Source organism: Lactuca serriola, chromosome 3 (assembly GCF_051521515.1).
Source record: "Lactuca serriola cultivar US96UC23 chromosome 3, Lser_US96UC23_V15, whole genome shotgun sequence".
Classification (NCBI taxonomy): Eukaryota; Viridiplantae; Streptophyta; class Magnoliopsida; order Asterales; family Asteraceae; genus Lactuca; species Lactuca serriola.
The window spans coordinates 6,500,459-6,517,087 of NC_136410.1; the positions used below are offsets into that span (position 1 = coordinate 6,500,459).

At 34.9% G+C, this 16,629-nt stretch overlaps 2 protein-coding genes across 2 annotated transcripts; one reads left to right on the forward strand and one right to left on the reverse strand.

Moving 5' to 3' along the window:
- Window positions 1-3,275: 3,275 nt before the first annotated feature.
- LOC145091377 (ATP-dependent Clp protease ATP-binding subunit CLPT2, chloroplastic-like) lies at window positions 3,276-4,877 on the forward strand. The gene is made up of 5 exons (XM_079029076.1): window positions 3,276-3,589; window positions 3,697-3,735; window positions 3,830-3,939; window positions 4,340-4,519; window positions 4,598-4,877. Exons 1-5 carry the CDS (start codon window positions 3,360-3,362, stop codon window positions 4,753-4,755), a joined length of 717 nt encoding a protein of 238 aa, XP_078885202.1. The 5' UTR covers window positions 3,276-3,359; the 3' UTR covers window positions 4,756-4,877.
- A 469-nt stretch (window positions 4,878-5,346) lies between these two features.
- LOC145091376 (MATE efflux family protein) lies at window positions 5,347-6,983 on the reverse strand. The gene has a single exon (XM_079029074.1). It carries the CDS (start codon window positions 6,876-6,878, stop codon window positions 5,424-5,426), a length of 1,455 nt encoding a protein of 484 aa, XP_078885200.1. The 5' UTR covers window positions 6,879-6,983; the 3' UTR covers window positions 5,347-5,423.
- Between the last annotated feature and the right edge of the window lie 9,646 nt (window positions 6,984-16,629).

A 16,629-nucleotide genomic window follows, 5' to 3' on the forward strand; every position in this document is an offset into this window, starting at 1 on the left:
GTCTAATGAACATACAAAATGATCTACTAAAAACAATGATGGGTGCAGGTAAATGAGTGAATTGGGATAATAGGTGTTGATTTCTTGTGTCTATGTTTGATTTATTTTTGGCTTTACGAATTGAATTCTGGTTTTGGAGTTTTAGTCTAATCAAATTGCATTGTTTTGGACAATTTTTAAAGTTTGGTTGAATATTATGTGTTGTTGGGTTTTGACTAAATATGTTTATATGAGTGTAAACGAATGTGAAGATGACATGCAAATGAACATTCTTATCCAAATTACTAAAAAAAATAAGGGTAAAATTGTCATGTTGTTTCGTTTTGTTTTCTTTCCAACTCGGGAAAACGTTACTTTTTTGTCTTTCATTTCTTTCGAACTGGGAAACACGAAAAAATAATTCATTTCATTCCCTTCCTTTTTTTTTTCTCTCTCCATATTTTCCTTCCCTTTCTTTTCTTTCCATTAGGTAAACTCGGGAAGATTATTGAGAATTTGGGATAGAGAACTTTTCCTTAGATGAAAAATAGGAAGATTTCGTAGGTTTTATTCTTGGGTTTAGCCCACGAGAAAAATCTTTTCTTTTGGCCCACACACATATAAGTTATTATTTTTCATTTACCGAAAGAATAAAAAGAAAAATAGAGAAAGTAATGAACATGGAAGTGTTCGTTCTATTATCATTTTTGAATTAGTTTTCTAAAGCATTATAATATATTGGTCATTTAATATTGTCAATATAAATACACGAAACTATAAACTCCACTAATATTAAATTGTAATAAGTTGTCATTAAATAGTAAAAATTATAAAATAAGTCTCGATTAGATATGATTTTAATGAAAATGAAAAATATTGAAATATAATAAAATTACTAATTATTATATAAATATTTAATACACCTTTAAACGAGTAAGGTACCACTTGAGACTGGGGGTGGGAATTTGTATTCGGAATTGGAGGGTTCATAAAATCAAATATTGAAAAAAAAGATTATAGCGTTGGTGTGGGCACATGACAAGATTTCGCTTCCCCACATTTTTATTATATATTCCATTTTAATTTGCAGAAAATAAACAAATATATAAACAGTTTTTGTGTTTTTAATTTGTAAAATTACATAAATAGCATTTATATTATAATAAAATTATAAAAATAGTCTTTATGTTATTAGTTCTTACCTCTCAAAAAATTTAACCAAGGTATAAAAAGAATCATTATGTATTATTATTGTAAAAATTATCTATATATAGCAATGAAACTATAAAAATAGCCACTACGGTAATAATGTAAACCATAATTAATTAAAAAAATAATATCATATTTAGAAAAACCTTTGCATTTTATTTATATATGGAAAAACCTTTATATCAGTTATCTTTCACATTAATCTAAATATCAAGTTTTTTTTTTTTTTTTTAAATTATCGATTATTTTGTGACATGACATTTATATTTTTCCGTTTCAGGTTAACATGAAAATAACAATAAGTAACATTGTCTATTGTCTAAAGTAAAACATGAGAAATATATCATTACCGAAACAAAAATAAATGATATCGCTTATTTTTTCTCGTGTCAACCTAAAAACGAACAAGATAAAGTCAATGTCACAAAATAATCCAACTACTTCTTAAAAAATGGATATTTGGATATATCTGAAAGGTAACTGAAAATGTGAATATATTTTTTTAAATGCTGATAGATAAATAGTGCACATTTCTATATTTTGTCCTTATTTTTATACAAAAAGATTTGTAGAAGAAAAAAAGAAATAAAATTTCTTTTGTTTAAGCTTTTTTAAACCGGAACCATTAATAAAACAATTTTGCGAAAAAAAAAACTATTATATGTTAGTTATAATTATTTTGTGATGAAAAACAAAAACGAAAATATTCATTTTGTGATAATAATTTATTTTAGTAACCCCCTTCCTCAACTCCCAAAAAGCTATATTGGCTAAATATGTTTTGAATCAACTAGAGATGGCAACGGGGGCGGGGAACAGAGGGGACCCCAATCCCCATCCCCATCCCGAATCCTCATTCCAATCTCCATCCTCATCCCCATCCTCATCGGGGAATATAAATAAACCCCATCCCCACCCCCAACGGGGTCTGGGGATCCCCAACGGGGACATGAAGATTTTTTTTTCTCTTTTAACATACAAACTTTTACATAAGAAAAACTCTATATTTCAATTTTACGAGCATAAGTTTAAAGATTTTATAAAATATATAAGTACTCATAAATTGCAGAAAAAATATAAATAAATTTTCTACCAAATTTAAATACATACATGAAAAATCAAGTAGAAAAAATTATCAGATTGATATTTAAGGTAAAATAGATCAACCAAAGAGAAAAAATATATATATATATATATATATATATATATATATATATATATATATATATATATATATATATATATACGAGTTTAAATTAGATAAAATAAAAAGCAAAAAGTATAATTTAAACCAAGTAATTACTAATGAGTTAGGTTACTTAGATCAAATTTTATGTATTATAAACTATACTATAAATATACGTTATGTAATATTTGTATATATTAATATATATCAGGGGCGGGTCCAGGGTCGGGGATTAAGGGTATCCCCATCCCCATCCCCATCCCCATTTTTTTTATTCGGGTATTCCCCATCCCCGTCCTCATCCCCGGTCAACCTGGGGATTCCCCAGTCAAAACGGGTGCGGGTTTCGGGTTCCCCATTTGGTATAGGGATTTTTGCCATCCCTAGAATCAACTTATTTATATATTCTATCATCCTATTTTTCTCTGTCATAATTTTATATCTTCAAGATTACAATAAGATAGCATATTTTATAAATTTTAAATATTTTTTTATAGCAAAATAAAAATTTCATAATAGATTAAGAAATGACAATAGAATAATATAATAACAAATCATAGCAACACATATAAGCGATATCATTTATTTTTGTTTAAATAAATGATCGTTTTTAGATCGACACGAGAAAAAAAAATTGTAGATGGTTACATCTTAATATATAATTGTATGGAAATATAAACTTCAAATATATTTAAAGATAGTCGATCATTTGGAATTTATACTAAGTTAGTACTTAGAATTTAGAAATGTATTGAACAATTTTTTATTGGGCTCAAGGATTTGGGCCTGATCTGTCAAAATATTAAGCCTGGTTACAGCAGTCACACTCTTACAGGTTTGAAATATTGGGCTGACATAGACGACGACGACGTTTGGAAGTTTCCTCTTTCTTCTTCTTCGGTTCTTCCCCTATCTAAAGTGGTCAGCCAAAATACATTCTTTCTTACCCAAAAAAGAAGCTCAATTTTTTCTTGTAGGGGAAAAAATGGCTTCTCACACGCTCTTTTCCTCTGCTACTACTTCTACTCGATGTTCCCATCATGATTCCATAAAGAAATCCGACCCGTTTTCCCCAAATCTCCAAATAACTACACACAAATTACAGAGTCAATGGTTAGGCATTACCAAATTCCCCCTTCATTCCTCCAACCTCCGACCCTATTTACCCAAGACCCGAACAATCGCCGCCACCGTTACTTTCAGTCTCCCAACTGCGTGAGTTTTTCGTTGTTTAACTTGTATTGCATGAATCCAATCCAAGATTGAATTATCAAATTAAGGGACGTGAGTATTTCAAATTAAGTTGTTCCTTTTGGTTGCAGAAATCCAGAGCGGGTTAATCCGACTGACAAAGCTCCCAAGTGAGTTTTTATATTCTCGTAATTTATTTATTTTTCTTGGAAATGTAGGGTTTTCTTATGAAACGAATTGGGGAACAATTTAAAATTATGTTAGATGGTCGTTGAAAGGAATAAAGTCGTTTGCGATGGGCGAATTGGAAGCGAGGAAGCTCAAGTTTTCAACTACTGGTACCGAAGCTATTCTGATGGGAATTTTGGTCGAGGGTTAGTCCCATTTCCCCCTTTTATTATTGTTTTTGTTTGTGATCAGATAGATGCACATTGCGTTTAGTATACATAATAATTGTGGGTTATTTTCACTTCATTCAATTTCAATCATCAACTGTTTGATAGAAATTCTAACGCCAATCAGATTTTGCCATACACAAGGAATCAAAATCATATCATATCATATAATGGAATAAAGCAAGCATCCAAGTTAGGGAGAGTTAGGCAATTCTACATTTATCTTAATAATCAATTTAACTAAACCTTCATCCCTTTACACCACAAGGCAAGTCTAAGTGGATGTTTGGTTCCCAGAAGGACTAAGGAATTGGAATATGCCAAAGGAATTGGAAAATTGGAATGGAATATGATAGTTTGTTTTGTTTGCACTTTGCAGGAACAAATAGGGCTTCAAAACTGTTGCGTGCAAATGGATTTACACTTGTCAAAGTGCGAGAGGAGGCCATCAAATTGATTGGAAAACCCGACTATTTCTTTTTCAGCCCCGAGCATCCTCCTTTGACTGAAGCAGCCCAAAAGGCCCTTGATTGGGCTGTTGATCAAAAACTCAAATCAGGCAACCCAACCTTCTTCATTACATTTTTCTAAATAAATCATAATTCAGATATATAATTTAATCGTTTATTTTGTTTAGGTGATGATGGGGAAATTACAACATCTCACCTGCTTCTTGGAGTATGGTCTGAAAAGGAAGCAGCAGGATACAAGATCATGGCTACCCTTGGCTTCAATGATCAACTAGCACAACAACTTCAATCTTTAATTTCTAAACCAGGTTTTGTTGAAGATTAAGAATTTTACTTCATCACCAACTCCCAACTCTTTCTGTATCAAATGGAATCGCCATTTTAATCATCTTGTTCAGTTTTGTGATAATTAATTCTTATAAAACTTCACAATCAAATTTACCATCACCACCATTCTTGTTTCTTTCAACTTTATCTTATCATATTCACTTTCTACAATCAAGCAATGCTTCCTTATATAACTTCAAAACTTCCAAAATATTAGAACTTTAAGATTTCAGATAAGAAAGTACCATGCATATCTGACTTTTAAAACTCCCACCATTGCATTATTTTTTTATATCTAATTTTGTTATGTTATTAGATAACTCCCTTTTTAAAACCAATCACTTAAAGGATACGCTGTAGTGGAATCACTGCTTTATTACATTCTTTCTAGATGTACAACCATTTTCTCACCCACATAATTGTCCTTCTTTAGTCAATGTGGGCCCAACTTAATGCAAATCTTATGTTAATCCTCTATTACACATGTATATCTAATGTTAATGCTATCCTATTTAGTATCCACAATCATATGGATATGGTTCCTTTGGAGTTATCATGATAAATATTAATATTATATTTATCAAAACAATTTTCGATAAAGCAAATTCAAAATTTCAAATTTTATATACACAGAGAGAGCTGTCAGCAGCATGACCAACAAACTGGTCATGCTGAGTCAATATTGTCAGCAATTGCTGAAGCCTTGCAGCCTACATCTTTATCGCAGTCGGCTGCAAGCCTTTGTGCTTTATTAGCTTCATCTGTCCAGTTAATCCTCGAAATTAACACCACCAACAAAATTAAACAACAAAGAAGCCCAACCATGAACCCTATTAAAAGTCCCCGGACTCCCATATGAACCTTAAAAGCTAAAACAACGCCTAAAGGCAATGCTAAAAAGTAAAATCCACTGATGTTTGCATACATCGCCAACCACGGTCTGGCGGTTCCCCGTACAATGCCGCCACAAACCGCCAACGGAAAATTCACCACCTCCAAAATACCCATCCACAACATGGCATCCCGAACACCTCTCACCACCCCCATATCACGGCTAAACAAACCACCCCAATTCCCCCTAACCAACACTGTGGCTAACCCACCGGCTAAACCCGCACCCAAACCCAACCCTAATGAAACACACACGGCTCGATACGCGTGTCCCGCGTGGTCCCCACCAAGCTCGTTCGAGACCCGAATCGATGCACACGTGGCAAGTGAAAGCATCACCGAGAAAAGTAAATAGTCAAAATTGAGAACAATCGCGATGATTCCAACCGCTTGTTTAGCATTCGGGAGCTTTCCGGTTAACATAACCAATATTTCCCAACACCACCACTCGAGACACGAGGTCAGGCAACATGGCCCGCTTAGTTTCAATAACCGAACCCAATCTTCATATGTTTGGTCACTCCATCCGCCTTCTTTCCATGTCCCGCCACCCTTTTTAAACTCCACCACCACCACATAAACCGCCAGCATTACAACCACCACCAGATCGGTCACCCAGATCGCCATTGCCACCCCCTCAAACCCCCGAGTTTTTACAAGGAAGATGTTAACAGGGACATGGAGGATAACCGCAAGAGCAGAAGTGAACATGATTGGGATTGTGATGCTTTGTGAACTTAAATACGACTTAAGGGGACATAAAAACGAGGTTATCATGAGATCAGGTAACAGACAGATCAAATACTTTTTTGCTTCGATAGAAATGTCTTCTTGTTGGCCGAAACAAATCAAGATTTTATCGACATTTAGCCATAAGAAACAAACGGGGAGTGATGTTAGTATTAGTAAAGTGATCATCATTACGAGAGTTTTGTGAAGGAGTTTGAAGTTCTTTGCTCCATAAGCTTGACCACAGATGGGTTCCATGGCACCACATAGACCGTTTAAGACTGAGAAACCAGTCACGTTTGCAAACATGAACCCAAGACTCCCGCTGGCTAACTCCACCTCACCTAGCCGACCCAGAAACGCTGTGGTGATGGCTATCTTGGCAAACCATGTCAAGTTCATCGCCATCAATGGACATGCAATTGCTTGCTGTGTTTTTAGCTCTGATAACGCTGCTCTGAGAATTTTCTCCGGTGGGTGCTGGGGAATTTCTTCTTCCATTTCTGATGCGTATTTTGATGTCTAATTCTCTCGATGAAAGCTAGTAAGTGTGTGTGTGTATATATGTAGTATATATATTTATACAGTGAGAGAGAGAGAGAGAGAGAGAGAGAGAGAAGAAAGAGAGATACGGAGCACTATCTATGAAAAAGAGTGACAACTGTAATTGGGTGCATGGATTTCTTGCAGTCAAAAAACTTCCTAAGACGTTGAAACAGAGGGCCGGCTTACGTTCGATTGTATTAAATTACTAAACTTTTTAGAAATTGTGAATAAAACGTGAAAGATTGTGAATAAAAAGCGACCCAATTAAGCCAAAATCGTTTATTATGTGATGTTTTGTTTTCACAACTACGCAGGAACGGTGCTTTCTTTTTATCGAGTCTTTGAAAAGTTATTTCGGGCATTATAACAAACACTTGGTATGCATCGTTCACATGGTTCTACCATTCTATACGCCTTTAACCCAAATTTAATTTTTGATCAACTTTCAGAAATGAAATCAATTTGAGTCCAAAAAGAACTTTTTAAGAAAAAGAAAAGCCAATTGAAGAAAAGGAGTATTATTGTAGTGGGGCGTTGAGTGCATGATGAGAGTACAAAAGGCTAAGGTATATGCTTTCATACAAGAATCTTATTTCAAATTGAATACATCAGGAGTGTACATACTTTTTGAGTGTTTTGGTACGTTTATGAATGTATGCCTAAAATTTGTAAATTAGTTTCCTCGTGTTGTAACAAATTTATTAATTATATATTTTCGATATTATTTTTCTTATGTTCTCTTATATATGTATATTTTCACTATTAGACCGGGACCATTACTGTGACTTTATGTTTCACATTTACCATTTCTGTAATTTGGTATTACACATGGATCATTTATGTAATAAGTGTCCTCTTGTTTTAACAAATTTATTAATCATATATTTTTATACTACTTTTGTAATATTTTCTTATATATGGACATTTTCTGTATTTTCGCCATTACACCGAGACCATTGTTGTGATTTTATGTTCCACATGCACCATTTCTGTAATTTCGGTGGATCATTTATGTAATTTCGCCACTACACGGGCCATGCATGTAACATCACAATTACACAAGGACCATTTTTATAACTTTAACTTATAGAAGGACAGTTATTATAAATTTGTCTTACATTGGGATTATTTGTGTCATTTCGTTATTACACATGGCCATTTATGTAATTTTGTCTTACATAGACCATTACATAACTTTTACATCTTGACAATTTCTTTAATTTTCTAATAAGGACCATTACATAATTTTACCAATTTCTCAAACATAAGGAATTGAGGATCATGAGATAAAATATAATTTTTATCTATGGATAATTTCTGCAATTCCCTTTAAACATAAGGATTATTTTACAGGGACTATTTTAGTAGTTTTATCAAACATAGGAACCATTTGATAATTTCAAAGGGACCATTTATGTAATTTTTTTTTAAACATACGGACCATTAGATAAACATAATTTTAAAAAGAGACCGATCTTTCATTTTTTTCAAACGTAATAATGATCATTAAACAATTTTATAATTGACTCTTTCTATAATTTTCTAAAAATAGGGATTATTGGACAATTTTATAAAATTTCTTACACGTCTTTCTAAAATTGTCTGAAATTATATATACTTGATAGTTGATCATGCGTAAGTTCGACAATATTTAATCGTGTCACTAAATGACAAAACCTTGAAATCATTTTTGGCAAAATAATGTATTCTTGTGACAATAAACAAATGATCAATAATTGCATGAGTGCCTTTATAGTTTATATACTTTAAGGGTTATAAACTTGATTCTTCAAGCTTATTCTACGAAACTTAGTCCCAATTAAATGAGCGTATTCTTCAAGCTTATTCTACGCTCATTTAATTGACTCTAGTGCCACCAAACACATTGCTAGCAACTATTCCATCTTGACCAGCTTGAGGGAATCACACGATGACGTTCCTGTTAACATACCAAATAGTGACGACGTCCCGTTGAAGGAATAGGGAGTGCTTGTTTACCTGACAATCTAAAAATCAATGATGTTCTTTATATACCGAATTTTAAATCCAATTTTTTGTCGGTTAGTAAAATCACCAAGAATCATAACTGTTTAAATTTGTAACATTTTTACTGGATTTTTGTTACATACATGACACATATTCGAGAAGCTGATTGACACAAAAATTTGGCATCTGAGGTTGGGACATGCTTCGAATTATAGATTACAACATATTAGCTTTATAAACAATTTAGGAAGCTTTGACTATTCTGATTATGGCCAAACAAACTAGATTACCCTTTGAAATTAGTTCTATTAAAACAATCTCTCATTTTGATCTTATTCATTGTGATATATGGGGAGGATATCGTGTTCCTTCGCTCTCTGGTGCACGATACTTCTTAACCATTGTGGATGATTATAGTCATTCTACTTGGGTCTATCTATTGAAACATAAATCTGATCCTAGCTCTAGTCTTATTACCTTTTACAAGTTGGTTGAAACTCAATTTGAAAATAAAGTCAAAAGGATTAGAAGTGATAACATGGGTGAGTTTGTCTCGAATAATATGCTCAAATTCTATGAAGAGCATGACATTGTGCTCGAAACCTTGTGGGTTCACACCCCACAACAAAACAGGGTTGTTGAGAGAAAACATAGACACCTATTAGAGATAGCTAGAGCTCTTCATTTCCAAGCTAGCGTTCCCATCAAATTTTAGGGAGAGTGTATACTCACGACTACTTATATTATAAATAGACTGCCCTCTCGATCGGTCAAGAAAAAAACTCCATATGAAATTCTGTTCGGCAACAAGCCTAAATATGACCGCATGAGCGTTCTAGGTTTCTTAGTGTAACATTTAAGTTTTGGGTAAGTTCCTCTTTTAGTCCCTAATGGTAAATTGTTATCAATATGGTCCTTTACTAGTATGCGGGGCATACTCTATGAGTACACTTAGCATACTAGCCTTCTAATGGTCGCGGATTCCACCTACGTACGTGGGGCGTACGTGGAGTACGCAGGTCTGGGACGAACCTTAATTTTTAGGGTTTGTACCCTATTTAATCGTCTTAAACTCATCTCTTGGACATTTTAGACCAACCTCCACCTCCCTTTGCCATGGAAACAAAACTCTAAGTGTGTTAGTGAGTTTTTGAGCTTGATAAAGAGATTTTTGGTGTCTTAAGGTGAAGAAGAAGAAGAGAAACCCTTGGAGAAGTAGATTGAGCTTGTGGATCCAGGATCACCTTCTCCTTTGGAAGCTTTTTGAGGTAAAAAGCTCACACCTTTATGCCCATTTATGTTAGATCTTCTATATGATGTTTCTTGGGCATTTTGAACCTTTTATGTTAAAGGTGGGCATTTGCTCTACTCCAGGAGCAATGGATGCTAGATCTTAGCTCCATTCAGTCCCCATGATCATAAAAATGCAAAATTTATGGACTATTTTGACCTATGAATGTATTAAGACCTTTGGTAAGCTCTTTTTGACCTCTTGAGCCCCATTAAGCCATGCATGCATGTAAAGTTGCCAACTTTACGTGACAAGTCGCCTTTCGGGACCAGATTTGAGAGTTTGGATAAAGGACTTAGCGGGTTAAGTGCTTAATGGAGTAAGTTGGCACATTGGGGAGTATGTAGGGCGTACCCAGCTGGTACGCTACACGTACTAGCCCCAGATGGAGTACGCTAAGTGTACGAGCTGAGCATGCCCCACATAATCAGTATATAGGCCTTTGGGCTTATTCTCCTCGATATTGGGCCATAGTGTGGATTTGGAAGTTTGGGCCTAGTTGGGCGATTAGATCTTTGTTTTGGACGTTGGGCTAACATGTTGGGCTTCCTTGGATTTTAGGCCCATGATGGGTTTTGGGCCTAATTTGGAAGATTGGGCCATATATTGGGCTTTAGGATTTGGGCATTTGAATGGTCGAGTTGGGCCTTGGTTTTGGGCCAAGTTAGATAAAGGGTAAATTGGTCTTTTACCTTGGTGATAGGCCAAATAGCTTAGACTTTTGGTTATGGGTTGGAATCTAATTAATAATTGGATGTTATTGATTTTGATAGTGCGGGGATTTTCTAGGCCAACAGACAGAGATTCATTCGAGTGATTCAACAACTTGAGGTGAGTTTCATCTCTATGTTTAGCGGGTCAAAGGCACCAATACTAGCCCCTGGTCTATTATGTTAGGATTCTATATGTCTGCGTGACTCTTACATTTGTATGTATTGGTATGCTTACCGGGCAAGGCCCGAGGCCAGGCGGGGCCCGATGACTATACTATATGCTATTATCTTTGTGATTATCGCATGTGTTTGTATGATTATATGTATACCGGGAAGGGACTGATGACTGACAAATCTATATACCAAGCAGGGCTTGATGTTAGGCGGGGCCCATTATATGCTTATTATGTATGGTATATGGTATTTTGGGGAACTCACTAAGCTTTGTGTTTACATATTTTAGTTTATGTTTCAGGTCCTTCTGGTTCGAAAAGGAAGAGTCCAAGATGATTGCAGAGCACACACCACCTTATTCCATGTTTTGTGATTTACTCTGGTGTTTTATGATGTATTGATACACTTTTTTCCACCTTGGTTTCATGATGATGTTTTGGATTACAATTTTATTAATTTAAAAATGAAAATCTTTGGTCTTATTTTTTGGACGTTACACTTAGCTTATGTGAAAAAAAACACGAAAGGATAAATTTGAAGAAAGGGGGAGATCTTGCTTTTCATCGGTTATCCACAAGGGAAAAAAGGGTATAGAGTTTCGACATTGAAAATGAGAAAATTCTCGTTTCTAGAGATGTGAGGTTCATTGAATGTGTTTTTCCTTTCCAAAACCATGACAAGGACAAAACTGGTTTGCAAAAAAATGATGAGACACTATCGAGTCCCCTTGATGATTTTCATGAGACTTTTACACCAGTGGCCAAGCTCTGTTGCTATTCAGAAAAGGTGGGCTATTCATTAAATTGATGTGAATGACGCCTTCTTACATGGAGATCTGCAAGAAGAAGTGTATATGAAAGTGCCACAAGGTTTCGCGAAAGAAGGAGATATCATAGTTTGTTGTCTCTAAAAATCATTGTATGGTTTGCGCTAAGCTTCGCACTACTGGTACAATAAATTTACCAGAGCTCTTCTCGAAATCGATTTTAAACACTCTAAAGCAGATCATTCTCTTTTCATCTTCAAACAAAGGGGTATTCATGTTTTTGCTCTCATTTATGTTGATGATGTTATTCTTTTGGGAGATGATGAACAATGGATAGCCAACATTAAGAATTTTCTTGACAACAAGTTTAGTATAAAAGATTTGGGTCCCTTGAAATACTTCCTTGGTATTGAGGTTGCTCGAACGCCTGACGGAATGGTGCTTAGTCAAAGAAAATATACCTTGGACATTTTAGTAGATAGTGGTATGGAAGGTTGTAGACCGAGTACTTTTCTTATGGAATAGAACATTTGTCTCACTACTGAAGATGAATCTCCTCTTCTTGATGCTGGGAAGTATGGATGACTGATTGGTCGTCTTCTTTATCTACTAGTTACTAGGCCTGGCATCACATTTGCTGTTAACATGCTTAGTTAATTTGTTTCTACTCCACGTGAGACTCATTGGAATGTTGCTCTTCGTGTGTTGCGTTATCTTAAAGCTACTACGGGTCAGGGTATTTTTCTTCCTGCCAAAGGCGATTTAACGTTGAATGCCTATTGTGACTCAGATTGGCTTGGTTGTCCTTTCACAAGATGGTCAAAGACTGGTTAGTTTATCACTTTAGGAGGTGCTATTATTTCTTGGAAAACTAAGAAGCAATCTGTTGTTTCGCGTTCTTCTGCAGAAGCAGAATATCAGTCAATGGCAACAACAGTTAGTGAAATTTTGTGGTTGCGTTGGTTACTTCAAGATTTGGAAGTTGTGCAAAAGCATGCCATAAAACTTTATTGTGATAACCAAGCCATTCGTCATATCGCAAACAACCCTTTTTTCATGAGCGCACAAAACATATTGAAATTGACTGGTTTTTTTGTTCATGAATGGGTACCGGTGAAATTTTACCAGCTGCTTTTCGCACTAATGATCAAATTGCAAACATTTTTACCAAACCACTTGGAACTGAGAGATTTAGTCTATTACTTGGCAAGATGGGCGTTAAGGGGAGTGAAGAAAATATTATATTTTTGTCATGTTTATCTTATTTTATCTCCTAGTTTTCTAGTCTCATATATGGTTTCCTTTTATACACTTTCTTGTATTTTATTTAAACTCTTAGCCGATTGAATGAATGCGCCATTGCACCTCGAATCACATCGATCTAGTTAAACCCTAAATTGTGTTTTCTTTACAATCAAAGAGAGAATGCTAAGTAGTCAAAATTTATATGCGCTTCATTGCATAAAAGATCTCATAGAAAAGTACAAGACAAATACATATGAAAGTGAAGAACTTTACTTATATTTTAGGTTCTGAAAAACACTAGGGAAATAAACTAAAATGGCAAACGATGGCAATTCATTATCCTTCTAGATATTCTCTATATTAGTCCCATTATTATGATGTTATATTTGACGATAACATGTAGTTATTAGGACCCTCATTTTCTAATAAAAGGTTTTTCGTAAAGTCAATTTTATTGATTCCAACTTATGATAGTCGGTTTGGATTATGGCTCACACGGTATCGGTTTGACGATTTGTGTGTTTGAATGCCATTGCAAATTAATTGATCAAATTATAATTTTTTTTAATCTCTTTTGTTGAAGACCTTTTTTTTATAATTTTTTTTAACCCTCTATGCTTATATTCGTTTTATCCTCGAGGTGCTTACTGCTTAGTTTGAGAGGAACTTATTACAAGGGAGAGTTTTTTTCACACACATTATCAAACGGGGGATAAGGATCACATATCGTTTGTACAATGATGCTTACTATTTACTGGGTTGTTGATTTTGAGAAAATCTTCTTACCCTTTTAACCTAAAACCACATGATATTTCTCATCATCAAAGGAGGGACATTGTTTTTTTTAACAATGGAAAAATATACTAAAATAAACCGACTAGCAAGTAGCTAGCAAACAATCAAGAAAAAGTGAAAATATTAAAAGGAGAATAACATGAAGGTTTCCAACTCAAAGAACTTAAACTAGCTCTATGCTTAATCCATCTGAACAAAATAAGTTGGATTTCATCCGCCGTCTTCATCGAGTTGCATTTTAACTTCTTAAAGATAACCAAATTTCGGGCATTCCAAATCATCCATATAACCAAATAAATAAACTCAACATCAAATTACGTCTTTTTTTCCTGACACCTTCAAATCCCATCTCAAAATAAGATCAACCTTGTTCAAACGAGGAGCCAATAGGAGCCCACTCCACGAGTGAAACTGTAACGCCTGATTCCTGGTACGCATTCAATTATAATTTATTTATTTTTGTAGAGCTACTCGACGAGTTGGGAGCCTCAAACTCGTTGAGTAGAAATGAGATTGGACGTGGGGTTTTAAGCAATCTACTCGACGAGTTGAGAGCTCTCAACTCGGCGAGTAGGTCTGTCAGAGTGAAACCCTAATTTCGGGGTTTTGCACCCTATTTAAGCATCTTAATCCCCACCTTATGGTCTCATTTCCAGCCTCCAAGTCCCAAAACCTAATCCACGAAACCCTAGAGCATTTTGTGAGTGTGTGAGCCATTCTTGAGTAATCTTTGTGTGTTCTTGAAGCTTGAAGAAGAAGAAGGAGCTAGAAGGTTCAAGGAGAAGATAGTAGATCCAGAGACTTCCTTCCATCCTCATCATTTTCTGGTAATCAAGTCTCTAACTTGGCTATTAGTTCATTAGATCTCCTTAGTTCCATTTTATGAGGGTTTTGGTTCAAGAATCTTGATCTTTGGGATATGGACGTCCCAAGTGGCTTACCTTTCAGATCTAGGATGTAGAAGGGGTTTCATGGAATAAGGGTGCAAACTTTATGACCATGGAAGCCCCATGCAAGCTTAAAGACGTTATTATGACCCTTTAAGCCCAAAAGGAAATGCATGGAAGTAAAGTCTGAGACTTTACGTGTTTATTTGGTGTCTAGGACCTAGATCTCGGGTTTTCATGCTTTGGGTTGGAGTAATAAGGTTTTTAGACAAAGATCTATGTCCTAAGGAACTAGGGTTTTAGCTAAACCCACTAAGAAGGATTATTAGCGGGTAAAGTTGGAAACTTTACCCTTAAAAGGGAATTTCCATGTAACACCCAGAATCCAGAAGGCTAAGAAAGGAAAGGAAAATCCCAAGGAAAGAAAGGTAACTCATCGAGTCTGGGGGTCGAATCGACGAGTATGAGCAAATTTTTGGGTCGCGGGTTAAGTGACCTACTCGACGAGTTGGAGGACCAACTTGGTGAGTTGGTATGGGATTGGGAAACCCTAAATCCGGGTCTTGGTGCCCTATTTAAGCATCTTATTCTCCTCCCATCAGCCTCATTCTCAGCCCCCAGATCCAAAACCCTAGATCTCGAAACCCTAGTGCATCCTTGAGATTGTGAGCTTGTTTTTGAGGGTTTTGTGTGTTCTTGAAGACTAGAAGAAGAAGAAAGACCTAGAAGGTTCAGGGAGAAGATTGTAGATCCAACAACACCATCTTATTTCCACCATTTTCTAGTAATCAAGTCTCCAACTTGGCTTGTGGTTTCCTAGATCTCTTTATGTCCATTTTATGCGGATTTTGGCCCATGAAGTTTGATCTATGGGTGATGTGCACAAAAGTACTCACTAATTTTAATATTTATAACCTAACAAACTTAACTATCTATGCACTTATAGGTAGTGTACCTAGTCAGATTACAGTATAGTTTGGGTAAGTCGGGTGTCGATCACAGGGAACCGTGTTTCTAATTAATTTACTTATATTAAATTAACCTAATTATTAACAAGTTTAAAAGGGGTTTTATTTGATTTTACAAGATCAGATGAACTTAAATCAAATTCAATAAGTAAAAACACACTCTTGTTTAGTTTGAATCCACTTCTTCCTTATGGCTAGCTAATGATTACGGATTATTAAGTTAGTTTTTTAGATGTATTAGTAATTTAGTTCTAACTTTACCAATAATTAACTAATTCATGTCAAACCATGTATGTTCACACATAATTAAACACATAACTAATTATGAATGTAATTATGCTATGTAAGATTTGTAATATAAACGCAATTATGGTCACAATACACGTTCTCTAGCACAGCTAAGATTATTTACTCTAATTACTAACTAAGATTGGTCAATCCTAGCTCTAACAATTCAATGTTCACTAAATCATTAGGTAAACAAGTTCATGCAATTAATGGTCACTAAACTACACAGAACATGCAATCAAGCAATTAGAGAAACAAACAATAGCATGCTAGGTTATACAAATCAAACACAAGCAATTTTTACCAACTAAACTTAATCCATAAACATTGAACTATTCAAAAGGTTGAAGCTTCATCTAGCTAAACAAGAGTAGCTAGATTCAGCTGCTCATCCTAGCAACTAATAAACCAACACAACTTAAAGTAATAAAAGACATGTTCTAATTTAACTAAGATATAAACCTTTATTCTTTTTGGTGTTGAAAACCTTCTTCCAGAACCCTTCTTTCGCTATGAATCGTCTCGTGGAACTCTTTCCTTCAGCTAAAAGCTCCTTCATTTTGTAATAATCAAGAGAACTTAAATAATCTCCA